The sequence below is a fragment of the Myripristis murdjan genome, chromosome 9, assembly GCF_902150065.1.
Source record: "Myripristis murdjan chromosome 9, fMyrMur1.1, whole genome shotgun sequence".
NCBI lineage: Eukaryota > Metazoa > Chordata > Actinopteri > Holocentriformes > Holocentridae > Myripristis > Myripristis murdjan.
In genome coordinates, this window is record NC_043988.1 from 20,893,443 (window position 1) to 20,920,922 (window position 27,480).

The 27,480-nt window shown below is 41.3% G+C and overlaps 3 protein-coding genes across 3 annotated transcripts in view; 2 read left to right on the top strand and 1 right to left on the bottom strand.

Moving 5' to 3' along the window:
• On the bottom strand, positions 1 to 18,860 carry LOC115365732 (RNA-binding protein MEX3B-like). The gene is made up of 6 exons (XM_030060866.1): positions 18,849 to 18,860; positions 10,619 to 11,399; positions 9,193 to 9,440; positions 8,832 to 8,877; positions 5,298 to 6,025; positions 1 to 4,899 (listed from the first exon to the last, which is right to left on the bottom strand). Exons 2-6 carry the CDS (start codon positions 11,256 to 11,258, stop codon positions 4,483 to 4,485), a joined length of 2,079 nt encoding a protein of 692 aa, XP_029916726.1. The 5' UTR covers positions 11,259 to 11,399; positions 18,849 to 18,860; the 3' UTR covers positions 1 to 4,482.
• Positions 13,291 to 17,972, top strand: tmed7 (transmembrane p24 trafficking protein 7). Its single transcript, XM_030060868.1, has 4 exons — positions 13,291 to 13,364; positions 13,676 to 13,880; positions 14,445 to 14,690; positions 15,431 to 17,972. The coding sequence occupies exons 2-4, from the start codon at positions 13,713 to 13,715 to the stop codon at positions 15,665 to 15,667; spliced, it is 651 nt and encodes a 216-aa protein (XP_029916728.1). The 5' UTR covers positions 13,291 to 13,364; positions 13,676 to 13,712; the 3' UTR covers positions 15,668 to 17,972.
• fem1c (fem-1 homolog c) overlaps positions 18,416 to 27,480 on the top strand; it is a 13,572-nt gene continuing 4,507 nt past the window's right edge. Inside the window, exons 1-3 of the mRNA XM_030060867.1 lie at positions 18,416 to 19,781; positions 25,697 to 25,866; positions 26,899 to 27,087. Coding sequence (XP_029916727.1) covers positions 19,238 to 19,781; positions 25,697 to 25,866; positions 26,899 to 27,087 — 903 coding nt within the window. The 5' untranslated portion in view covers positions 18,416 to 19,237. The remainder of the gene's footprint in view (positions 19,782 to 25,696; positions 25,867 to 26,898; positions 27,088 to 27,480) is intronic.

Here is a 27,480-nt window from a genome sequence, read left to right on the forward strand (position 1 = left end):
TGGCTTTAAATGAAACCGTCTTTATTAAGTAACTTTAATATCAGAAAAATAAAACTCTTAAATTCTCTTTACAGCAAATATATAATATCAGTGCTTTGGCCGCAATAACTTAAAAGGCCGTTATCATAAAATATAGTCTGCTTTTTAAACTCCTGACTCAATTTGAAGAATTTATATGCCATAAGACTCCCCCTACATATACATAACAAAAGTGTAGTAAAATTAGCAAATACTTTAAACTGTTGATACAGCTTAACAATATATGTATGTATTTATATAGATATCTAAGATACATTTTACAGTATACCATTCTTAATTTGGTGGCGTACAGACATGACAGGCAGCTTAGATCCTTGGCCTTTTACAGTTGCAGTGTGACGTTTTACATTGGCGATACATTATGAAGACATGCTCGTGATGCACATTCCATTTCCACTAGGTTAAACGGCAGCTATCAATACTAGATCATCAATACTGTAAACTAATAACTAGACTATAAGCAAATAGCACTGAGACCCTCCTGCAACACTTTCTGGGTTTCCAACTCTTCGCACACTTACTCAACTAGAGAAAAGTCTTTAAAAAAAAAAAAAAAAATTCAAAAAAATTCTTATTGTAAACATTTTAATATATTGATATATTTATATATATGAAATGTAACAAAATAAAAAATAAGTTCTGTATATTTATCAGTCATTAACAGTAATAATATAATACATACACAAAAATGTCAATAGATTCATGTCAAGAAAACTGAGGGCCGACAGCGTATTGCATTCCCTCAGAGAGAGAAAAAGAGAGCACAAGAGATCAACCCTTCAGAGAGCTGTGACTTTAAAATAAACGGACGGATAGAAGGCCCAAGGGAAGGAAGAGGGGGTAACTAATCAAGTCCAACTCAATCAAATATTTTACAAGCGTTTGATCGAGCTTGGCTGTTCGGAGAAGCAGGTGGGGTTGTTGGGTTTTTTTTTTTTTTTTTTTTTTTTTTTTTGCACTTTTGGGACTCGTTTGGTTCCATCTCCTCAGAAAAGCTCAATCATTCATGAAAGAATCAGAAAATTAAGAACAAGATCTAAGCTATCAAGCTACTCCCAAATACTATTTTGACCCCAGTTACAGCTGGAATGCTATAGGGACTGTGGTCCAATGTCCAAACTACTCTGCCACACAGTAAAGCAATAGTATTGACCTTATGTAGTGTACACACAGTCCACGACGATCTCATTTAAACTGCTTCCCCTTGAAAACATGCATGAATTCGTTCACTCAAAACAAAAGTCGAGCAACATTGGTGTTTAAAGCTAGGGTTTGAGATGATTTCCACCAAAATGTACCTTTCCTTTACTTCCAAAGCAGAGGAACGAACAAAAGCACACTTTGAAGGGGGAAAACAAAACTCAGAACGTATCTGAATGTTGTTAGTCAATAGTGTGATAAGAGAAGTTTGTGCTTAGTAGGGCACAGGATAATAGAAAGTAAGTGGATGACATATGAGAAGGCAACTCCGACTATGAGTATAGCGATGTAACTGTGTACCAATGAGAGAGGAGCTCATCTCATCAGTGTACCAGGGCAGGCTATGAGGGCTAACCTGGGCAGAACTGTAGTGGGATGTGGAGGGGAAAAAAATATATAAGGGATGTGTCTGTCCATAAGTCCAAGATCACCTGTCTCTGGCCTGAAGCTTGTGAGTTGTTTGAGCGCTGTAATTAATAACCCTTGAGGAGTACCTGATTGATCTACTGCTCAAAGTAAATAAAACCAAATGCTTCCTCCGGTACATATTTGAATCCACTTTTGCATAGGCCTGATGGCAGACAAGAAATGGGAAGTATATAGACAGAGAGAGCAACAAGCAGCCAACAATTTTTCGCCCACTGAATGCAGGGACACAAAACGGCTGCAACAAGATGGCCGCAGGTGGGAGCAGCGACATTCACGTGAAAGCAAAGGATGCTATTGATATGGCTGAAATGTCGACAGCCCAGCTGCATAGTATAGGGAAATGCTCCAAATTACAGCCTTGGTTCCACAGAATATCAGCTCTCGTAGTTCCTCACTGAGATTTCAGTGTCAATTAACCATTATTATGATATCCAACTGATTAAGTTCATTTTGTCTTCTATTGCGATATACAAGGGTTTTCTTCTATTCAGACAAATGAAGAGAATGAGCTGTTCATACCGCTTGACAGTTTCGACTGTGGCTCCAGTCTTCCTCAGAAGCGTCATCCGACGTATTGCTGATGTGTCATTTATCAGCTGATCGGCCCGACAGACCTGTCAGAGTCTGTCGGCCGACAGACTCTGACAAGAAAATTTAAAATCAGCCATCACAGATCACTGCAGGAGAAACAGCCACATCATGGACCGGGACAATGGAAAAATCATCACATCGGAAACCAACAAATTCAAACGTTGGATAAAAGAGGCTATAGAAATCAGGAAGCGGGCAAACGGCACCATCAACCGGGACGAGGGGGCATACACCCTCTCGCACACCTGGGATTCCGTGCTCCAAAGACCACCTAAGGAGAGGGGGGCGTGGCCGATCAGCTGATAAATGACATGTCAGCAATACGTCAGATGACGCTTCTGAGGAAGACGAGCCACAGTGGAAACTGTCAAGCAGGTATGAACAGCTCATTCTCTTCATTTGTCTGAATAGAAGAAAACCCTTGTACATTATTATGATATACCTATTACTTCAGTGACTTCAATTCAGGGAAAGCAGAATGTTGCTAAAGTTGATGAGTTGTGCACACCTTGATGACTGATCATAAAATCAGGGCATGATTTCCCAAGCAGGTATGTGATCAGGATAAATGCCAAAAAAAAAAAAGCTAAAATGAAAACAAGAAAGGGCAAAAAAAAAAATAATCAGAAAAGAGAAAAAATAAAATTAAGTGGAGTGTTAGGTAATGAAAACACAAAAAAATGCATCCCTGCGAGTGTGTAACAAAGGATAATAGGTGGTAAGCATTTTTAAAAGCCTCTCAAAGAAAGGGGGGGAAATCATATATATGTGATAAACTTTGGTCCATTATAAGGCAATGGACAAAGAAATTTTTTAGTGCCAAAACGCATTTCAGAAATTGAACTTCAGTATGTTAAGTCTTCACTTCAGTCTTTTGTCAGTGTGAGTTCTTTCGAGCATAGATCTGGATTTGGAGATAGTGTTGTCAGTTAATTACAGGCTTTCAAGAAAGGCCACAGGTTTGTCTTAAGACATGGCAACAACAATGTGTGTCCACTGAACCAGTTGTTTGTTTTGATTACTCAGAATGGAATTAGGCACAAGTTCACTGTAAACAGAGTTCTTTAAAGTAGCGATGGAAAGCGACATGGTGGTAGTGACGTGGTGTAATATCCTGGTACAAATATGAGGAGTTAGCCACTTGTTGGTTCTGGTCTAGGAAGTAAAGAGAAGGAGGGGGTCACTGAGGCAATGGGATGTTGCCTTTGGAGTGTGGCAATTTTGCAGTAGCAGGTTTAACCCACTTCATTTTTAAAAAGCCGCCGTGGGTGTGTTTGCATGCTCATCAATCTCTTACCACTGGAAATACTCAAGAAAAATCCGGCAAGTGTAAACATATCCCATTTACAATATCACAGATACCATTCTGGGCTGATTATGGCAAACACAAATAGGATTTGAGCTATAGAGGCAGTAGCCAAGGTAATGAAGCATGTGTGCACTGTCTCCAGTTCACGGTAGCTAGTTCAGATGCAATGCAAATCATGAGAATACTGGTAATGTATATGTAATGCATGTATTCATGTATACCTGTGGTCAGGATATGTAAACATGCTCAGTGACTCCTTCCTCTTTTTCTCCTTCACGGTTCCTGCCGTTAAGCACTATGAATGAGAGGCAATGGGACAGGGCTAGAATTTCAGTAATATAAACAATTTTAGCAGCAAAATTAAAAACAACAAAAAAAGTAAAACTTTGAGATGTCAAGGGAAAAAAAAAACATTGACCCAAAAGCCAGATGAACTTGTCAAAAGGAATTCAAAGTATATACTTAAAGAAAAAAAAAATAATAATAAAAAAAATATAGGTAGGCAGAAACCGATCACTAAATGTTTCAAGGAGAAAAAATAAAAATCTAAAAATCATGAGCAGAGAAAGGAATCCCACCCCACCCGATGCTACATAGAGGGGTTCTGACCCTCCACTGATGAATAATCAATCTAGGAAGAAGACTTCACAAAAGCAGGCACATGTATGGGCTAAACACCCTAACCCATGCCATAAATACAAATCTTTCCTTACTTAGACTATTCTCCCTTTCCTCTGTCAATCATACACCAGCTTGGAAAAAACTGTGTTGGGTGAGGATGCACCTAGATGCTGATTACAGGGTCAGATTTGTAATTTCCCCATCTGGGTTATAAGTTAGAGTAGGAAGCAGTGAGGATGCTGAACCCTCGTCAGCCATCAAGGGCAACTTCACTACAGGTGAACGGGTTAAAATCAGATGTTACGGAGCTGTATGGCCTGCGTGACCGGAGAGAGGCACACAGGGCATACGGCGTCTGGACCCTGGCATATCTGGGTGGCACACTCGAGACAGAAGAGGTTATGCCCACAGGGAACCAAGGCAGCGATCACCTGCCTATCCATACAGTGGATACAGATCTCCTGTCCTCTCCCTGCAGATACCAGCCCAGGCCGGTAGGAGAGGGAGGACTCGGGAGGGGAGGAAGAGGAGGCAGAAGTGGTGCTTTCGCTGGAAGAAGAGAAGGCAGGGCCGTAGGCGGGGAACCTGTGGGAATCAAGGGCTCCGGCCGAACCAAAGGGCCCTCGGTGAACGCGTTGGGCCTTGGGGTGCTCTAGGGCTTCGGTCCCAGGGAAGGTTGGGGAAAGGCGGGGAGTTCCTGGCTGACTGGTCTGCAGAGATGGTGACAGCATGGGTTCATTTTCTTGATTAAATTTGTAAACCACAACTTTCCACTACTATGAAAATAATCCTTGTATCTAAAGAGTGTGTGTTTTCAAGATTAAAAAAAAATATTGTTTTCAGAATTATGTAATGAATTTTCAATGCATTTTGCAGATGAATCAAGGATTGCATAATTATGTCACAGACTTAATCATTTCAACTGTTTAACTGCATAATGATCATCACTTTTATACTCATCACATAATGCAAACCATAAAGAAAAAGGACAACAGCTGGAGCAGACACTTGGCAGACAGTGGCATCAATATACTGAGTCTAATGCTTGCATCAATGCGATGTTAAAATCCCAAATCACTCAAACACAAATATGTACAGACACACACACCTGAGTTTGACGGGCATCAAAGGCCTGGATGCCTTGGTGGTCCACGAAAGGGCTCCAGATGTGGGGCTGTGGCAGAGTGTGTGAGCCTGGGGCAGTGGAGATGGTGAGGGGGTCAAATCCTGAGGATGGACCTCCACCTCCCAGGCCAACCAGCTCTTCAGACCCAACAGGAAGAAGGCTCTCTCCAAACCAGAAACTTGTACCTCCACCATTACTGTTGTTGTTGTTGTTAGCATTGGCATTAAATGGACAGGTTGGGCTGAAATCAGCCATCCGGTTACCATTCCCGCTACCATAGAATGAATCAGCTGAGCTGGAGCCGCTGCCGAGGGAGCTGGAGCTATCGTTACGGTAGGTGGAAGACATCCTGACACCATTGTTAATATTGCTGTTGATTCGCTGAGTACCGTTGATGCTCATTGGCGGCATGCCACCACTGGGCGATGATGCATTCGTCTGAAGCCACGCCGCCTCTCCCAAACCCACTGGTGCTGTGGAACCCTCGAAGCTGACGTCTGTCCCGTTAAAGTGGAAGTCATTGTCATCTGCACCGGGAACCTCCATGCCACCGCAGGTGCCAGTGCGGAGCGCGATGTGAGCCTCAATCTCCTCCCTCGCTCTATCCACGTTCTCTGGCATCCCAGTGACTTCAAACACTGGCTCCTTGTCGCGGCTCGGCGTCACAATGTAGGTGTGTGTCTGCTGCTGGATGCGTTTGATGGTCGCCCCTGCAAAAGATGACCAAATGCCTTGTTTAAACTTCTCTTACTGTAGCTGAGATTGTACTTACGTTGAAAAGACTTGTCTAGATCCATGGCTTTATTGTAAGGGCAAGATTAAACTTAGACTGACATACGACATGCACAACTACAACTGAGTAATCTGATATATGTGAATAGACAAGTGAGATAACGAACAAAAACAGAGGAAAGAACACAGGAGCAGAGCAAAGAGTTATCAGGAGTCAGGAGGACATATCCTGGAGAACAAAATGAGGAAATAATGTGATATATGTATGTGCAATCATATCAGCAGCCTAATATATTTACAGTACCCAGAGTGTATTTTCTGATTATACAATATGATTAGATTAGAACATTTGAAATGATAAGGGCACAAAACCTCACACAGGCCCTGGGTGCCCGGTAGATGCAGCTGGGTAAGGTGTATACCAAGCAAGTATGGCATGATGGATTTTAGTCTGGCCTAGGACCCTGGTCCTCTCTGTGTCTCTCTCTCTGTGTGTCTGTCTCTCTCTCTCTCTCTGTCTCTCTGTCTCTCTCAGAAACACACACACACTTTATTGTCCACTGTTCTCTGGTGTTTGTCTCACTTTTTATTTGTGTCAGTTTCCTTATAATGTTTTACAAATATTTAACATGGGTCACATATTGGTCATGTTAATTGATTACTGGACCAGTTTGTCACTGAACTAGTCTGTGTATCTAATGCAGTGTATCTCAACCGTGTGCCACTATGGCTCAGAGAATGTACATTATGAAAAAAATACATTAAAAACTACAGCGAGCGATTTCATTGATTAGCTCTCCTATCTGTGGCTGCAGGTGCTCATCAGTGAAGGAGGCTGCTGCACGCTCTTGCGCACCAAAGCCACACAGTTTGCCACCACTGCAACGTATACGTAAATTCATAAATCAGCACCAGAGCTTTCCAACTGTAATGTCACCAGAACAAAGGGTTCTGACTTCCTGTGCGTCATGTGCCAAAACGTGCATGAACGTGTTCTCACGTGTATAAAATAAGCGTATATGCAACATTGTTGACACAATCATAAACGTGTATACCAGCTAGATTTCTTTTTACTCCCTGTGTGTATGTTTGTGAGTCAGGATCATTGTAAATTAACAGGTTAATTACCACAAGTTACAGTTACAGCATACTACTACACCCCATTTCTCCATTTAAGCAGAGCTCGTTCTGCAGAGAAGTGTAGCAGGGAATTCAAATCTGGAGGAAAAATATAGCAAGAGGGCCTGAGGGTGCAAAGAAGGAAAACTTCACTAATGCTGAAAAACTAACAATAGTTTCATATGCAGGAGACAGAGTTTTCTATACAGCTCTGAGGGTTGGGTACAAAATTCTACCAAAATGATTCAAATTGAAAACCCCCCTTTAAGAAAAATTCAGTTAAAACGGTTTCGAGTGATGACATGAGTCAACTAATTGATGAGTCAATCGACACAAGATGAACTGATGACAATTTCAATAACCGATTTATTGGCTTAGTAATTTCTTGATAACCATCATTAAACAATTACGACTGCATTGAGACGCTGAGATGTACCTACTTTTCTCCGTTCCTGTCATTATGAGATCAACACTTGCTTGGCTGCTGGCCAGATTGGGGAGCCTGATGAGCAGCCAAGCAATTTTAAGACAAAACTTTTGACTACGATCACTTCTGGTGTGCATTTGTCAGCATTTTTGAAACATTATGTACTAAATGATTATCGGTTAATTGAAAAAAATATTTGTCAGACTAATCAATGGCAGTTGATGGTTTCACGTGTTACACAAGTAAGTGCGAAGCATTAATTAATTACTGTGTTGGACTTAAATAGGTTGTACTAATTATTATAGTATCATGTTCAAGGTTTAAAATTTACATGTGACTTTCTATGGGAGAGAGGCTGTTCCTACTGCAACACCTAACTTACAGATGATGTAAATTCTCAAAACATTTTTGCTTATCCTTTTATAGTCTTTTTTGAAAGAAATACCTTTTATATAGATTCAGATCCGTTCTATAAATAAAAATTCTACATGAAGAAACCTAATTTAAGAAATGCTGTTTCCAATTATCACGTCAAACAGTTTTAGTCTGTACTCAGAGTATGATTTTAGTCACAACCCTGTAATTGTGACCAGGAAGTGAGACTGCATCCCTGTCCATCATGACCACTATTTATGTCCCTGAACTAGATGTGAAAGCCACACACCGAAAAATAAGGTATCAGGGGCTAAATACAACTCACTTGTATGGTAACAGCAAGATGTTTATTTAATTTACTTAATGTGTTAAAAAATAGTATAACTTGAAAGTACTCTTTGTAATTAATGACTATTTAACATGTTTATTTCACATTTTCCACCAAGTTTCATTGGTGGCATTTCAGAAAAGAAGAATATCAGAAAATTCTGAAATGTAATATAAAATTTGACAGTAATTATAGTAGCTATGTCTGGTTTACTTGAGCTGTAATGTACAGAATATACAGTATGTTAGGTTTGGTAAAAAAAAAAAAAAAAGAAGAGTTTGATCTCTTTTCTAACTCCCAATTCTGACCATGTCAGTAGAAACGCATGCCAAAGCAAGATTAAAAAAAAAAAAAAACAACAACACTGAACACTGCCCACTGTCATCATTAAAACACACAACCTATTGTTAACATTCATGTTGCCATTTCCCCTGTTATCCTTCTTCTACCATTACTTGTAAAAACTCTTCACAGCAGACTTCCCTTTATCGGGCAAGCACATTTATCAGATGATGAATTAATTAAGAGGACCCACCTTTGGGACCCACGACCAGCCCCACAACACGATATGGCACCCGCACCTGTAGGGTTGGAATGACATATGGTCACTCTGTGCAATTACGTGATGATACCACACACACACACACACACAATCACACACAATCACACACACACACACACACACACACACACACACACACACACACACACACACACACACACACACACACACAGGAACATAAAAAAGAAAACACCGAGTTTGTTTTACACTACACAAAATGTTGAGCTCTAGTGGTGACATTCCAAAACTCAGTTATAAATGACTGTACTTAATGCAAGTCACTGGACAAAAATGCCAGTTTAATTGCTTTAATGTATCTTAATGACTCTCTGACCTGGATGGTTGTCTGGCCTGGCAGAGCAGGGGCCCCTGGAAGTCCAGGGCCTGCTACAGCAGACAGAGGGCCCGCCTTGTTTCGAGAGGCCCTGATGAGGGAGAAGTGCTCGGCTGCAGACAGTATCTCTCTCTTGGCCATGGCCACGTCTTCCTTACGTCCAGTTACGACAAAGACAGGCTGCTCACCCCTTACTGGTGTCTTAATGTAGGTGTTGGTCTTGGCTCGGAGTGCCTTGATCTTACAGCCTGAGAGGGGCAGGTACAAGTGATAAACAGAGGATTGAGGTTAGGGGTCATATTCTGTTAATTTAAAAAATAAAAATAATGAAATCACATAGAAATAAGGTTAACCTCTTATGTTCAATATCCTTTTCCTCTCATTTCAGGAATAATAAATCTTATTTACAATTTAGGTTTTTTTAGTGAGTAATGCAATTTAAAAGCTTTTAATAGATATCTTATAGATTATGAGATTTCTTTTAGCTGTGGTTGAGAGTCCAACATCATTACCAGAGCCATTTCCTGTTGTTGTCAACACTGCAGTCAGTGTGCACCCTCCCCCCACCGGTCCCAAACCCGACATAATAACACTCTCCCAAGCCTACCATTACGTTATGCAAAGTTTGGGAAAAGACCAGATTAAAAGTGTTGAATTTCTAAGAAAAGCCATCCATATTTAGTTAATGCATAAGTAGTCGACCATGGTTATAGCACAGATCTAACTATAACCTGTGGCTGATGTGGCAAAGCAATGGTGACCGACGTACTACTCATGTTCTCCACCGAGACAAAGCAAAATCGTAGTAGCACAGCAAAGCACGGCTGGCTGCTGCTTCACTATCAGCCAAGCAAAGACTAAATATGCATAATATCACCAAAGCGTGACGGCCTGACATAGGGAAGGATCTGTCGGTCGATCAAACTCTTGATATGAGCTAAAGTTTTAGTGTGCTGCGGCTGGGTGGTGACCCAGAAAACTAACTTAAGGCTAACTATTAATGCAGCTGGTGGTAGCACAAATTTAGCTACGGTTTTTGGATGGCAGTTGAAGCAAACCGGATTGTCCAAATCACAATGAATTTATTTTGAAAAAAAAATGTGGTATCAATTGTTGGTAGCACGTGTTCATTGTGTATCCGTGAAGTGCGGGTGGCAACAATACTGGTAGCCTTTATCATGTAAAATACTGAATAATTCAAGTCCTCCTGTGTTGTCAATTTGTGCATTTGCACTCTCGTCTTCCGTTCTATTCTACATGACGGGGTTTTAATTAATTTTACACTTTATACGGGTAGTGGTTTTTCTTGTTTACAACGGAGCCATTGCCAACTTCGCTTCTGCCACGAACCAATTTCCCCATGGCGATCATTAAAGTTTCATCCACACGGCCGTCAGATTATCAACTTCCAGACAGCAACACTCACCCTGTCTGCCCACGATCTCGGCGACGTGCTCGGAGCTCGGCACCGCCACACACTCGGTGGTGTTGACGCTCTTTCGCCGCATCATCAGCGACGGCTCGGCCTCGTAGCTCGGTTCCCCGTACACCCCAGACGGTAAAATCAACATCCCGCTGTTAGCCGGTTGTAGGCCGCCAGCATCGTCCCGGTCGTCGCCGTTGTATAACAAGATGGTTTCGGCCGGTGGCGGCGGCTCCATCCCAGACGGCATCCCGGAGCCGCCTGGCCCCGACTGGACGTGGTGGTGGCGGGCCTGTGTTAGCAACGTGCTGCTAACGTTAACGGACCCGCTGTTTGAGTCGCCGACTACAACTTCTGTCTCATCGTCGGGCGCTGCCGATATGTTTACTTCTTCCTCCGATGGGGGCCGATGCAGCGACAGAGGCTTCAAGTCTAGAACCGTACCGAGAAGACTGAAATGAGAGGCTGGAGGGAGTTGGTGTTGGTGGTGGTTGTGGTGGGAGAGGCTCTCGCCGGCTTGTTCGCTGCTCTGGCTTTGGGTGCCGCTCTCTTCGAGGCCTATGCCGGCGAAAGCGTGCACTAGCGGCGGTGGGACCTCCGACTCTCCCTCGTCGGCCTCCAGCAAAGACGTGCTACTGGGCATGGTGCAAAAACTTTATATAATGTTGCAGCTGATTGGAAATCGATAGGGATGGTGAATCTTCACGTCTTGGTTTATAAAAAGCGACCAGCGCCTATAGAAATGTGGAGCTTTTGTTTTGTCCTGCCACCTCCTCATGTAGCCCTCCCTCCTTCGTTTGATTACAGCGCTAGTCTCGCGGTGTTATGTGATTTTCACGCGAGATTGTGTTTTGGGGTCAGACGTGTATTCACAACAGTCACGGAGACGCACGCACAGCGCAGGTGTTTCAGGACAACGTGGTTTCTACTGCTGCAGCAGGATTTTGTTGGGAGTAAATTTGTCGGAGTAGATTGGAGCCGTGACGCAAATTTTGGACCAGAAAAAAAGTTTGGTCCTTACCACAAAAACATCCTTCTAACAAATAAGGCTCAAGAAGTATAAAGTTGATCCATACATCCTGTCCAGTGAAACATTTCTTACAAAAGTTAAGGAGTGGCATAGATGTGAATTGCTGATTCTGCGAATTACTTCCTGAAACTTGCTGCCACTCATTTTGGTTTTGTAAATTTACATATGTGCTGTGGAAATATATTAATATTATATATATTATAATTAACACCATTTTCCCAGATCTTACTCTTTTCTATAGAAATATTTTTGGTTGCTATGTTTTGGCTGGTGCTGGTGTTTTCAAGCGTTTAAGTGTTTCGGATTTTACTCTCATTAAGCCACTGACCTACATTTTGAAGTGATTTTAACCGATGGAGTATGAAGATATTTTGTTTTGTGTCAAGTACTCTAACACTGATATAATACATATTAAACATATATTAACATATTAAACTACAGTATTCAGTTTTGCTGAGGAATCCCTAGAGGCTCCTGAGGGACCCCTGGAACTGGAAAATCACTTGGCTAAAATGGCATCGTCCAAGGGTGAAATTAGAGAAGCATTTAGAGGGGACCCTGATGAAAAGGGGGTCCTTTGCAAACATGACGCCAGCATTTTATGTAAGACCCTTCCTTTGAAATCTGGTCTGCAAGCAGCTGTTCTGGCACACTCCACAGTAGTGGGCTTTGACATGAGAGAGACTAAATTGACAGTGATAGTTCATGTTGTAGGAAGACCCGCTCCAGCTCTGACTCTGATTGAACCCTGAACCTGACCCCTAACCTCAAGTGAGGGTACCAGTTACTAGCCCATAAGAGGCAGGTCTAGTATGTCAGTTTAGACCTTGTAGCTCTCTGTTTTGGCATACAGGTGATTACTAAGATATTGTGAGGTGATTTTATTATACTCAAGGAAGAAAATATGCTATTTGCCTGTATTTTTGTGATTCTAGGATTCAGTTCAGAGCTTTAGCACCTATAGTCACTGACACCATTAAACGTTTGTCACATCCAGAAGGCATCTTGGTGTGCATAAACACACCATATGGGTGAAGTAATTCAATCCATGGGTGGGTTAAATTACTTCACCAACAAACACTTCTCTTGGAGACTCCTTTGTGCTGCAGTGGGTTGGGTTTTGGCTAGTACGTTACATTCAAAATGGCTCTGTTTCTGCCTTGTGCCAACAAAGACAATATCAGGTCCCTTTAAAACACCTCAGTATAATATTAGAGGTAAAGTCTGTTGATGAGCAACGGCTGCCATTGGAAGAGCCAAACTGTATTACACAAAGCAAGATTAAAATCTTAGCCAGACAAGAGTCAAAATTTTGCTTTTTCCAAGTAATGGCAATTTAAATCAAATCAGAACTTGGATATTAAATTTCAGAATAAGACTTATCCATCCATGTTGATGATAGCTAATAAATTCTAACATTTTCAGAGGATATCTTGTCACAGTTTATCAGGCTAACTTGCTGATCCTGCTTTGTGGACTTGCCCTCCTCACCCATGCGCTGCTGGCACTGACTACAGACAAATAGTTGATATTCAGGAGAAGGGAAGATGAGTTTCAAAATTATTGGTATGCGGCCCATGTGAATCTCGCGAACACTTCCTGTGCTTATCTGGACCAATTGTTGACGGCAGGGGGCGGGCTCCCAAAAGTGTCAGCCAATGGCATCACACGTTGATGCTACGCTGCGTGTGTTTCTTGCATCCGGGTGAGCTGGTTGAGGTGAGTAGCTAATGCTCAGTAAACCAAAAATTTTCTGTCGGATATTGTTAATATTCGCGTTTACATTTACATATACACCACAGTGACCACAAATGTAGTCATAATACGAATGTGTAGCACAATATACGTAAACATTTCCAATCCCAAGTGGCTTGCTTCTCATAAACCGGTATTAACGGCTAGTTAGCTTGCTAGCTAGCTTTAAGCTATTTGTCGCTGTGGTAATGTCCGGGTTTGTTCTGTCACCATTTTTGTCATTTTCTCATCTCCGGTGCTGATCACCAATTTAAGTCTCCACATCTTCTCGGCAGGTCCACACAGGTGTTACAGTGAACCTGCTGGCTTTCGATGTTCACAATGTACGGATCCATTCGGGTGCTGCTGCAGGTGCTGTGGGCCCAGCTGCTCTGTGGGTGGGTCCTGGGCTCCGAACTCACTTTCGAGCTGCCAGACAACGCCAAGCAGTGTTTCTACGAGGACATCATCATCGGCACCAAGTGTACACTGGAGTTTCAGGTGCGTGTGTCACCACCCAGGGCTTTGTGGAGGTCTGCTGTGAGGCCCAAGCTCAGGCAACACTGGCGTTAATGGGAAGGGGGAGTTGTTAGTATTTGAATACTGGTTGATGCTGCTCTGGTGGAATTGTGCAAAATGTTAAAAATGTTTTTGAGTCATGAAACAGTTTGTTAGCTTTGTCACCACAAGACCATACGTCACCTCCGTGCCTCAGCAACATGATCTGGAGATGGGAGTGGAAAGGAAAGGTGGGGTCTGTACAGGCTTAGATAGCTGTAGCTGCTGGCAGGTGTTATAAAATGTCCACTTGCTGGCCCAGAAAGAATGACCCTCAATGCCCCGTTGAGTTGTTGTTGATGTTTTTATAGTACACTTTTTTTTTTTTTTTTTGAGTGCTTTTATTTGCACTAGATGCTTGTACCACAGGCAGAATTTAAATTAATCAAAACCAAACAGTAGAGGTTAGACACAGACTGGTTTGTTTATTTGTTCAAAGCTGTAACTGTTGGTAAGTGCAATGAAAAGTGTTACTGAGCAGAGTCCTTGTGCCTTTGGTTTCCCCAGGTGGTTACTGGTGGTCATTATGATGTGGACTGTCGTTTGGAGGACCCAGACGGAACGGTTCTCTACAAGGAGATGAAGAAACAATACGACAGCTTCACCTTCACCGCAGCCAAGAATGGCACCTACAAGTTCTGCTTCAGTAACGAGTTCTCTACTTTCACACACAAGACTGTCTATTTTGACTTCCAGGTTGGCGAGGATCCACCACTCTTCCCTAATGAGAACAGAGTTACAGCCCTCACCCAGGTCAGTGCTGTGTTATGTGTGCACATGTATGCACACACAAGTACACGAGTACACGAATGCCTCTTCAATCTACAAGTTTGAACGTAATTGTGAATAAAAACACACAACTCACACATTGAGAAGGGCTTGGCCACTCATTTGCTCTTTGTCATCTTTTAGTTTCTTGAATATTAACTATGATAGACAGTCTTTTATGCAGTGACCAGAGTGGCTGGTTAATTCAGTGGTTCGCCACCTTCATTGCCAGTATTTTATCAGCTTCATTTGTTATTATTAATTTTTGGGTTGACTATTGCTATTTCCTATAATGTTTCATTTCTATTATGTTTAGCCCCTCTTGATGTCTGTCTGTCAGCAGGATATCTCCATAACCATAGAAACCAATTGATTGGATTTTCATGGTGATCAGGATCAGAAATTTTTGTGATGTGACCATGATGCTGATGTTTTAGCCATTACAATGAACCTAAGATAGAGATAGAGACTTATGATTGGTCAGTTATTTATAGCTGTATTCATTAAGACTGAAATGCAGACCATTTACAATATGGACATAAAGAGTCAGTCGAGTTGACTTGCCACTAAAGTACATCCTCATTCAGTGTAAATGTATCATGGTTTATTCTGCATTGTTTGCATTCCAGTCTTAGTTTATGTCGCTTACAGCAGGCTCAACAAAGTACCAGCCACAGCCTAAATTCCCTTTTTGGTCTCAGCTCTCTTTTCCTCTCCATTCCCAGATGGAATCAGCCTGTGTGTCCATCCATGAGGCTCTGAAGTCGGTCATCGACTACCAGACTCACTTCCGCCTCCGCGAGGCCCAGGGACGCAGCCGGGCAGAGGACCTCAACACCCGTGTTGCGTTCTGGTCCATTGGAGAGGCCTTCATCCTTCTGGTGGTCAGCATCAGCCAGGTGGTGCTGCTCAGAAGCTTCTTCTCTGACAAGAAGACCACCACAACACGTGTCGGATCGTAACACTCTCTGAACCCTGGGATCACTCATCACTTCCTTCATCAAGACCTGGGCTTGTGTGCATGAAGCAGGTTAGAATAGAAGTATTGATCTGAGACTGGATCATATCACATTGTCAGTTCGTACAGTCTGACAAGTCATCCTCAGTCAGCACTTCTATTCTGCAAAGCTTTATGCAAATGCACCCTGGCTAAAATGGTGAAATATTTTTCAGTTATTTTGGAGGGGTAAAGAAACATAACAAACAAAAAAAGAAGTGCTTGATTAAGTGTTGCTTGTATGTATTCTGGAGACAGTTCAAAGTGGCTGGTCATATAATTTAAGCAAACCTCAAGTACTTCAACTATTTGAAATAATTTCTAAATGTGTTCTCTTCTACATGTTCTCGTTTTTCTAAATGTGTTTGCTTTTTTGCCCAGGTTAGCCTCCATCATCACATATTCTCTGTCCCAGATCCATTATCCTTTTTTAGCCCAAAGTGTGTGCTGTAATAGCCAAGTGAGTGGCAGTTGCATCTAAATATAGTGAAAGCATAAGAGACCTAAGGATTTTTTTTTTCCTTATCTACATAGCCTTGAGTCACTATAAACAGAACAGGCTAGGTAAAGGAAGTTTCCCACAAAGGTTGTATTTGATCAGGAAAAATATCACATATTTTTCCATCCTTTGAGACAGTCCAGCCCCCCTTTTTATTAGTTGAGTCATTTACAACAAGTTGTCTTAAGGGAATCTGCGATACATAGAGTATAGCATATTCCCAGCCAACTTTAACCTCTTATTGGCTTGAAACAGTCATACACAAGTTTGCATTTGGGTTTAAAGGTAAACATCAGTAATTTAGAACCAGTAGCTCTCCCTCAAGTGACAACAGACACAAATCCTTCAATAAAAAAAAGCCAAGGCAGTGTTTCATTTAATATTTTTAGATTTCATTTGCCGAATTATTATATGCTTTAATGAGTTTATGCTACAACTTTACTTTTAAACACGCCCGGGTGAATTATCTCCTTCAGTTTGTGTCGTTATACAGACTGACTCCTCTGTATTACAGCTGTGAGAATGCAAGAGTGTAAATGTCAAGATTAACAAGTCTGCTCTCATCTGCAGATGACAAACATTTTGAAAAATGTTTGCGCATTTAAACATTTGTAAAATGCCAGTGTAACAGTTTGTAGTGCATCAGCTTTTTATTTTTCACAGGATCCCTTACTAGGTTATCTCTAATTCTGCCTCTGCTTTTTAAAGTGTAAACTTATTTATCATGTGGGCTCATATTGTTCCTTTGGTTTTTACAGCAGTAATGTAAATTCATGTTGCTTTGCAAAATGCTGCCCAAATGTAAGAACATAATTGTAGGTTGAGTTGCAGTTGTAATATGAAAGGTTATACTCTCACATGCCATCTCATTTGAATGAAATCCTATTCAACAGAAACAACGGTCCTTGGGAGAGTTGAGAGGTAATGTGTTTGAAATCTGCTTTGGCTCTGACTTCTCCCTTTGTCATTGTCTGATTGGTTGATCACCAGATTCATGTTGTGATAAATGCTCTTTTCTCATTGTAAGATCTAAGTAGACATTAGGCCCTCAAGAGGTATTATGAAGTAGCAGGCTGACAAGACTGAAAATAAGAGATGGATTACCACGGTGTAGTTGTTTGAAGCTCTTGTCCAAGTGCTCTGAGATCTGTCTGGCAACAGCAATCAAGGTGAATTCAATCAAATCACTTAGGAGAGCTGATGATCACTCCCTCCATGTGAGTGTTTTGTCATAAATGTAACATACTCTATACCTACCTTTTTAAGAGACCAAAAACTCATTTTGTGTCTGTATGTGTTTGTAGTTTGACCTTTTTGTTCAACTCGGTAGGGTGGTAGGATCTTGACATGATTCAGGAGATGGTATGAAATTACAATTTATTAGTTCATTTGAGAATGATAATTGAGAGCTTTTATTTTGTTGCCAGTAATTGTGGTTTAGCTTTGTTCTCCTTGACTGTAAATTCATTTGCAAGTTGAAACTGTGCTTTTTGATTGCTCAGTCGTTTGTTTTTTTTTTTTTTGTTTGTTTTTTTCTGATGTAATTGGCCTTAGGAGATAAATACGAATGTGGTGTGTTTAAAAAGTAAAAACTTTGTATTTCCTTTTATATTAGGTATTTCTTTCTTCTTTGGTGCAGTGTTGTGTTTTTATTTCAGGTTTGTGCACTGTCCACTCCAGTCCATTCTGTCAACACTTTGTGTCAGATCTGAGGCACTCTGGGGAGTTGTTAACTTATTGGCATAGTTGAATAAACTTTCTGGTAAACGTCTGGCTTTGAATTTATTTAATGACCACAGTGATTAAATGGGTCTGAGAGCGTGTATGACGGGATTTCTGACTACAACCATCACCTTTTGTTCACGCTTACTGTTGTAGTTTATTTTTGAGTCTGTAGGAGGTGATATAATCAAAGTAATGCAGTCAGTGCTACTCTGTTATTTTTCCTCTTTTCTCCTCCCGGCAGATGGAAATATGGTAGTAATTCTACTGGTAGCCTCTCTATCCGACCATCTGGCTTGAAAATTAAAATTAAAAAAAAAAAAAAATGTCCAGGCTGTTAGAGGAGCAGAGTTTCCCTTCATTTTTTTTTTCTTTCACCTCATTGGTGACGTAGGAGTCTAGCACCTCTGTGATTGGATGGCTCACACGTCAATCACCGAGGAAGTGGAGAAAAAAAGACTGCATTGTTTTCGATTTGACAGAACTGAGTCGTGATCATCCGGTGAGGCAGTGGGTGGACAACCTGGCCAATTTACCTTCCCCTCCGCTGAGCTTATTGTCGAGCTAGCTTACCGACTGGCTACATGGGGGACACAAACTCGCCGTTTTGGGGATAACATGTTCTGTGAGTCTCGATGAGAGAGAAAAGGAAAAGGCGCACTGATATCGGGCACAGTCTTTGCCGTTGTCACTTAGCTTGCTCGACTGACCAACGGAGGAAACGTCGTTTTACAGCCAAGCTAAACTAGCAAGCTAAGCTAACAGCACCGCGTATCTAGCGGGGGTGGATTGTTATTTCTCGGCCCACGGGTGTACTCCTTTGAAAACGGATACATTGCCGGCACAGGGACATATTTATAACAATGTCAATCTCAGGAGTCATATTTAATGGAAGAGGACTTCTTGGTGGAAATTAAATATTGACGGAAGAGCAACGCTGGCATGACCAAAACACTCACTGAGTTGTAAAGTAGGCTAGCTGGCTGGCTAATCAAGGAAGTTGACTAGCCACCCTGCTAGCGTCCCAGTCCCACCACAAATCGATTGCAGGGGACCAAGGGTCGTCTGAGCCACCTCTGTTGTTGGGTCTTATTGATACCGGTAATGCTAAGCTTTACTATCGAGCAGACGTCGGGAAGGCAAAACATGGCTTGTTCTTGTAATTAAACGCTATCCGGGTTAGCTAGAGTGTCGTAGCTCGCTGTAAACAAAGGGTTCCGCTCTCCACCTGTTTAAAAATATCATCGAGGTAACTTCAGCTGACATTGTAAACTGTCTTTTTTTAACTTGACGGTGAAGGAGATTCCGTCAGAAATGGATCTTAAGACGGCGGTGTTCAACGCAGCCAGGGACGGTAAGCTCCGACTGCTTCAGAAACTGCTGGAGAACAAAGATGGACACGAGGTGACCAAGCTGATGGGAGAGAAAACAAATGGGGCAACCCCGCTCCTGATGGCTGCCCGGTACGGACACCTGGACCTGGTGGAGTATCTGCTGGAGTGCTGCAGCGCTCCCGTCGAGGTCGGGGGGTCAGTGAACTTTGACGGGGAGACCATTGAGGGAGCACCCCCACTTTGGGCCGCCTCTGCTGCCGGGCACCTCAAGGTGGTTCAGTCCCTTCTGGGCCACGGAGCCTCTGTCAACAACACGACTCTCACCAACTCAACCCCCCTCAGAGCGGCTTGCTTTGACGGTCACCTGGACATTGTGAAATACCTGGTAGAGCACAACGCTGACCTGGAGGTGGCCAACAGACACGGACACACTTGTCTTATGATCTCTTGTTACAAAGGGCACAAGGAAATAGCGCAGTATCTGCTGGAGAAAGGTGCAGATGTCAACAGGAAAAGTGTGAAAGGTGAGTTGTTAGCGAGCACGAGTCCAGGGCACACTCAGACACAGACACATTCACCCCAGTCAGTGAGATACAGAAGACTTTTTCATTCACATTCCTTTAAGATAAGATGAACTGTGATTGATTCTCCAGATCAGTACACTTGATCACCTCAGCTGGTTTCAAAATTTATTTTCTACAAAAATTAGTGAATGATGTCATTATAGCAAGGCATTATAGTCCTAAAACAAGACAAGCCAAACGTGCATGTTTCCATTCAGCATGACTCAACAGAATAAAATGTATTTCTCGTTTCACATTTGAGGCAAACACTGGTATGTGGGTGTGTCCAGGAGCTCATACTCATTAGTTGGTATGTGCATACAACTTTCGAGCAAGGTGATCAACAGTCAACCGGTCACTCTCTTAGGCCTTTGTGTTGTGTGTTGTCTAGGTTTTTACACACTTTACACATGTAAAAATGCACATACACACAAAAATAAAGACACACATAAACAGAAGTAAAAAGACCTTTGCCTTTGGTACAGGGTGGATAGGTGCTTTTTGGATGCAGGCAAACTGAGTTACTCCAACACCACATTTCCTGGAAAATGTTTTCAATGTCATATTAAACATGTTGGAACTGAATCGCAAAAGTTAAGATGTAATCTCTCCTAGCTTTATCCAGAAGTTTATTGTGTCAGCTATAAGAGAAACCTAAATCTTGTCAAAATTGTGCTTGCCAGTGCCAGCCTACACCGAGTTTCTATACTCTGAAGTATTTCTCCAGCACAAAACAAGGTTCATTGTTAGTACATAGATAAATATTTTTACATTGGTAAGTATTTTTATTAAGTGTGTGTCTTGGGTTTGTTTTTGTCCTGTCAAAGGCAAAAAGTGATCATAGTTGAAGAATAGGCTATTATTTTCCCCGGGAACAGCTGAAGGGACAGACAGGAATATATTGGATATGAATTGGCAAATTACCAAAAAAAAAAAAAAAATAGACATGTCTTGTTTGATGGAAGAAGGCATGCGAGTTAGGAAAATAGTGTTCAGAACACCAAAGCCACAGCACACTGACCTGCCTTAAAGCTTAGGTGCCACTTATTATGGGAGTATGAAATTTCCTTCAGTGTAACTTTTTTCTCACCTGTCAGTGAGGTTGCCCTCACATAGACTCAGAAGGTAGCCTAAATCTGTTTTGTGGCCCATAATGAGTCTCCAGACTAATCCCTACTTTTGAAAAGGTTGTCTGAGGTTCTGGATTAACTTGTTTTGTTAGTGGAAGTGAACTTGCACTTACGCCGAGCTTAACCCATTTCTCACACTACATAAATCTACCAATGTTCAGCATTTCCCCCCAGAAAAGATGTTAAGCCTCATGCTAGCTGGGTTTGAAGGATGGATGAAAGAGGCCCAGTGGCTCATTTGTGGCAGTAATGCCCAAATTAAATCATATATGTAATATACTGCAATTAGAGGTGTAACAACATATTGTGTCACGATATAGTGTGGCAATGTGCATCGTGTGAAATTACATTATTGCATTGTCAGATGTCGCAATCCACGTTGTGGTGAGCTGTGCTCATCTAATGAAAATATTACAAAAAAAATGTAAAATCGAAATGGTGCTAACAGGTGCAAGTTCTGATCGGTATATGGGGAGAGTAAAGTATCCATCTTGAATGTAACATGTGCACAGTTTAATAAACAACATATCATTAGCTGTCCCAAGGCAGCGAGCAGGATGTGACAGGAAAACCTTCTTCTCCCAGCGGCTATGTCTGCGCAGCAGTGGCCAGAGGAGGCACAATATTTTCCAATATTATAAAGTCTGCCACAATACAATTTCAATGCGATTAAATTCAGGGGCCTGAGATCAATATCAGACAATACCATATTCTCATTAACACATTTAGTTACTGTACATTATATCAACTCACAAAACCACTAAAATATGATTTGGCAGGTTTATTGCTGAACTCTGTCAGACACTTAAATGAAGAACTTAGAATGACAGCTGTGATAGTCACTGCTCTTTTAGAGTTGTGTTTCAGTTTTTGTGGAAAAAAAGCCAGTCAAAGCCGGTAGGGAGGAGGCGGCATCTGGCATGCTAACTGTAGCTGTAGCGTGATGGTCAATGTTGTGTTTGCTTTTCAGATGCCCAGCTAGGTTGATCGTGTTTCGAGTATCTAATCTCATAACGACATATCTCATAACAGCGACCTCATTTTTATCTCGAAAGCTTGCCATTATTAGCACAGCTCTAGCTAGCAGCTATTGCCACAGTTCCAGGTGCGCTTAGGTGGAAACAGCGATGAGAATTTCAGAATAATCTGAAAGATGACGATGATGATTGGCAGTCGCACTTTGCATCAATACTATTGATGAATCGTTTTTCCCCTAGTCTGTGTGCAGAGCAAATTAGCTCAGGTTGCCTGTCAGGCCTGTAATACACAGGTGGAAAGCCTGGAGTTAGTTTATTTTAAATACCCCCAGCCAATATCTTTTCTCTGTCAGGGCAAAGGGAGGAGAAAATTACAGACATGTAGTTTTGTTTGAAAAACTCGGGGACACATCAGTTATGAGTTAGCCCTGGCTATCTGTTTGGCACTGTCTGTTTAAATTTACAGGGTGTCCACAAAGTCTCTTTACAATTTAAAAAATCTATTACAAAAGCAATTGATGAGATATGTTAATCAGATTTGTTCTATGTACTCAGTGGTTATCAAAGTTTTTAATCACATTGGACATCAACGACCTGAAGCAAACAATCACTGATGCCATTGCCACCATTGATGAGGCTATGCTACAGTGAACATGGCAAGAAATCGAGTACCGCCTTGATGTGCTTCGTGCTACTAATAGTGCCCATATAGAGATGTATTAAACGAAGCAAAAAAACTTCAATATCTACTCCTCATTTTGTAATAATTTCCACAGATTTGTCTACTCATTTTCTTTTGTAATAAATTTGTTAAATTGTAAAGAGACTTTATGGACACCCTGTAGGTTAGCCTCAGACAGTGTATTGTTAGAGAGGCTGACCAAAGCTGCACTACACAAAAAAACAATTAAAGGACAATACTAAATGGGCGGGCAGATAAGGATAGACTTAAAATTCAAAATAAGGGCTGAAAATATTTTCATGAGTTGAATAATCTGTTGATTTAATTTTTAAATCAGTGACTTAGTCTGTAAAATGCCAAAGATGACACATGGCCATAACAAGTTTCCAGAACCTAAAGTGATGTCTTACCAGCGGCCAGAAAAAAAACAAACAAACAAACAAAAAAAAACGAAAGCATTAATTTTATAATGATATGAAAAAATATTAGCAGGTTAATCTTTAGGTTTTATGAGGGTCTAACAGTAAATATTTAAAATAGATAACTTGATTTAAAAAAAAAAAAAAAAACGGTTCATTGATTATCAAAATTACAATCACATGCTTTTCAGTCGACTGATTGAGTAGGCCTAATTGTTATAGCACTCAAACTGATTAATTTACTTTAAGGAGCCAGTGAATTCAACCCCAAAATACTGCCCATATTTATCATCAGACAGAGAGAAGCAACTGCTCAAACTATTTTAAATGCTGGTAATTGACCCGGATTTCTTGGAAAAAAGACCTGTTTGAAAGAGAACATTGCCGGCTAATGCTGACCTATATGCCTTGGCTTAATAATGTAGCAGTTATCTGACAATTACATTGATGTAACAAAAGATATGTAAAATGCATTACAGTTCCATGAGGGCTCATAAGGATCAGTACAGGCACAATGCCTCCTCTGATTAAATGCTAGATGTTATCATCATGTGATGTATAAGTGAAAGGTTGAAAAATCAGCGTTTAGATCCATGGTGGCTCCATATTGGTATAAGTCGGTACATTCTTAACCTCTAGTTCTAGTGGACGGAAAAAAATTAAGTGTGTAACAAAAAAAAAAAAAAAAAAATACATACAATGTTAAAGGGCCTCTTTTTACAGGAATTTGTTTTCTCTCTTTATGTATGCTTACATATGTGATTGAAAAGTTGAGTGAAGACATTGCTAAAAATTGAATTGTGTTTGAGTGGCTAAGTCAGCATTGTCAAAAAACACATTTTCTTAAGGGCAGATAAAGACCAGTAAACTCATCACAACTGAGTGCAGTCCCGATGGGCTTCCCTCTTCAAAGAATGTCTGAAATTCCACCAGTCAGGTCAGTTTGAAGCATTTGAAATGACACGCCCCTGGAAAGTGTCCACTCAGCAGGTTCAAATCATTTGGTGTGCTTCATTTGAACATGCCCCCCTTCTTATGTAGCGGCCAGGGCAGAGCAAACAATTCAAAAGGTGTGTTAGACAGATTTATTTGACAGTTATAAAATATATGTAGTACCACTTCACATGAAGACAGTTATTACATACACCTACAACTGTCGATTAAATTACACAAAAAAGCCCAAAGGTTTATTTCCTCCTCAGGAAGAGGGGAGGGGTGTGGCAAGGCAAGATGCCAGGGCTGGCAAGACCATGCAAATACAATATACATCCAATCATGTAACAGAAGTATAACAATGTAACATAAACTGACAATTATGAATTAATTTGTGCAGGGTCCCTAGTCTGAAAGACTATTTGGAAACCAGTTTTTCATTACCTGAAGCAAATATAGTAGCTGAATAGATTTTTCAGGACCTGTTTATTATGAACAATTGGAAACATCTGTAATAAGCTGTTGGCTTTGTCACATATTCTCTAACTAGCAGTGAAAAAAAAAAAAAAAAAAAAACTATTATTGGCTTTTCATCAAAGCCAAACTTGTGTTTGTAATCCAATGACACTTTCACCATGACTTAGCTAAAATATGTGCAGATGACAAACAATTCCACTGTCCTTTGTTGGCTATCCTGTTTCTTTGTTTCACAGTGTCTGCCTCTTTTGCCATCAGGTTGGCAAAACCAGCATATTCCGGTTTGTGTGTCGGATTTAAATGGAGTGTACACCACACCCATACGGCACAGACCAGCACTGAGCTGGTTGAGTTTTGGAGTGCACCCAATCATTTAAATGAAAGGAGTTTGTGATGTCAGACAAACAGCATCCACTACTGTGACAGACCTTTGCACCACACCGCTATGTTTGAAAGCAAAAACCTAGCAGCAAGTGCTTTTAAACGTCAAACACTGCATAAACAAGTGGTTTTGTGATTTTACTTCTGTGTCGACCAGGTTACAGGACATAAACTGCACTGGAAGTGAATACTGGTTTGTTTGTTTTAGAGTTACAGAAGTCCCCATGACTTTTGAAATAGTACAGTGAGTAGATACCCACCAGCTCTTCGTTAGTACAGCACAGAAAGTGTGAAATGGCATCACCATAGTTTGTTTTGGCTAATTTAAATTCTTGATATTCCACCGTGTGCTCTCTTCTCTTTTTCAGCTATTTTTATAAAGAAAAGGATGCACTCTGCGGTCAGTACTCAGTAGAACATGTTTTCAGGCCCCTGCGCACCAGGAGGTGGAAGTAAAAACCATGTCAGCTTTATCAATAGGCTGCCATGCCTAAGTCGGGGGTTTTCAGTCGTTGCATAGCAACAACATTGAGGGCCACAGCTAGCTTTTCCCTGGACACCATAGACCTGTGAGCTAGAATTAAATGTTGGCAGTCCATATCATGTATATAAACCTACGTCTTTATGGCGGCTATCACTTCAGTGGAAAGAACCAGCCATAAATAGGTTGTCCAAACTGATGTATGCTGAAATAATATTAAATTGTAAGTGATTCTTATTATAGCAAAATGAAAGGCAGCCATTGCAGTGTAGGAGTATGCTTGCCTCTAAATTCCAGCTAAGAACCTGTGTAGAAACATGGCCCTTATTTTTGCTGTCATTGAGTATAAATAACATGAATAGCCTATTATAAGATCTCTCTCTGCTCTGTCCCCAGGCAACACGGCGCTCCATGACTGTGCGGAGTCGGGCAGTCTGGAGATAATGCAGATGCTGCTGATGTACGGCGCATCCATGGAGCGGGACGGCTACGGCATGACACCCCTGCTCTCTGCCAGTGTCACAGGCCACACTAACATCGTAGACTACATGACAACATCCCAGCAGGTCAGGGTTTCTCTCACCTACAAGCTAGTGTATCTGCAAGAAATGTGTACATCTCTAAATCATAACAGCAAAGGTTGACATTGCAGTTTTGGCCAAACAGTGTTTCTTTAGAGCTCAGCCATAATTAAATGCAACAGTAGGTTCTATACACTTTTTCTGTTACACATTTAGAATGCAGACACATTCAAAGAGGCTTATACGGACAAGCAGTGTCTTACTTGCACTGCAGGATTTGTCAGTCACTGCTCCTTTAGTCAGTTGGGAGAGCAACAGTGAACCTTAGTACTAAATGTGAAAAAACACTGGCTGGTATGACCAATGGGAAATTGGCCTGAAACTAACGTCTTTATAGTCAGTTGTTCTGGAGCAATGGTGGCTTTGTACTTGTACTAATGTTTTATTGTGGACAATGTTTTATTAGTCTTCTGTGGCTTTTTACACATAATGATAATAGGGCTGTTATCATTAGATTTATCAGATTTTTGGGAAAACAGTCACTGAGCATATTGTGCACACGAGGCAGCAAAATTTATTACGTGCTTTGTTTGTTTGTAAGTCATGTGGCTTTTTGAGGCTAATCTGTCTGGCAGCATGATTTAGGGCTAACTCAGTTATTTCAGACATGTGAAACTGTATTCTGCTGAAGGGAGGACATCAGGTCACTTGCACTGTAGATTGAAGACCTTTCTTTGTATTTACAGAAAGAATTCTGCATCTACAGAGAATCATTCAGCGCCCATCTGCATTTTTTACTTTTTCATTTTTTTCAAGAGGGGTTATGTTACAGATGCAAAGCTCCATATATAATTACAGTAAACTGACTTATTACACGCTAGTTGTAAGGTGGCAATTGGATAGAAGCTGGTATTATGTCTGTGGGGTTCACTATCACTGCCTTTGTGCTGTTCAGCAAGGCATTCTGCCCTATGACAGATCCAGAGGCACTTAAGGATGGTTGAGACTATAGACTGGTCTTTTGGATGAAATATGGAAGATATACTCCACTCAACGAAGTTCTCCTTTCTTCTGCAGACAAGCCACAGGGAACGCATTGATGCGCTGGAGCTTTTGGGAGCTACATTTGTGGACAAAAAGCGAGATTTGCTTGGAGCTTTGAAGTACTGGAAGAGGGCCATGGATCTCAGATACATGGACAGTAACAACATTGTCCATAAACCGGAACCGAAACAGCTGATCATGGCATATGACTACGCCAGAGAGGTGGGTATTAGCATGAGGTTGGATGAGGATGAGAATTACATGGTCAGGTTTTGAGGATGTGAACAAACTATTTTTCTGATGTCTTGAGTATTTATGCTTCTGCTTGTTTGACAGTTGATTCTGTCTTAATTTGAAAATGAAACTGGTAAGATGGACCCTGCAGAAAATTTTCTGTTCTCAGTGCCACAGTCTCCCAATCTTCTACACTGCTGTTAAAGAATAGTAAAAGAGAGAACTAGACAACTGGGAGCAGAATTGTTTCACAGAGGTGTTATTTAGATTAAGGGAATAAACGCGAGCTTTGTCAGTAGATGCTGCCAAAAATATTTAAGCAAATTAAGGTGTTTTCCATAACATCTGTTAAAAAGAATGATGCGGCGTAGCCTCAAATGG

Bases quoted from the DNA above. Each gene is read 5' to 3' on its own strand.
- LOC115365732 (XM_030060866.1), bottom strand. From the start codon at position 11,258: ATGCCCAGTAGCACGTCTTTGCTGGAGGCCGACGAGGGAGAGTCGGAG. The intron at 8,878-9,192 runs GTCAGAGAGTCA...CCAACCCTACAG, and splicing joins CAGGCCAGACAACCATCCAG to GTGCGGGTGCCATATCGTGT. The intron at 6,026-8,831 runs GTGGGTCCTCTT...CATCTTTTGCAG, and splicing joins GCTGGTCGTGGGTCCCAAAG to GGGCGACCATCAAACGCATC.
- tmed7 (XM_030060868.1), top strand. From the start codon at position 13,713: ATGTTCACAATGTACGGATCCATTCGGGTGCTGCTGCAGGTGCTGTGG. The intron at 13,881-14,444 runs GTGCGTGTGTCA...TGGTTTCCCCAG, and splicing joins AGTGTACACTGGAGTTTCAG to GTGGTTACTGGTGGTCATTA. The intron at 14,691-15,430 runs GTCAGTGCTGTG...CTCCATTCCCAG, and splicing joins GAGTTACAGCCCTCACCCAG to ATGGAATCAGCCTGTGTGTC.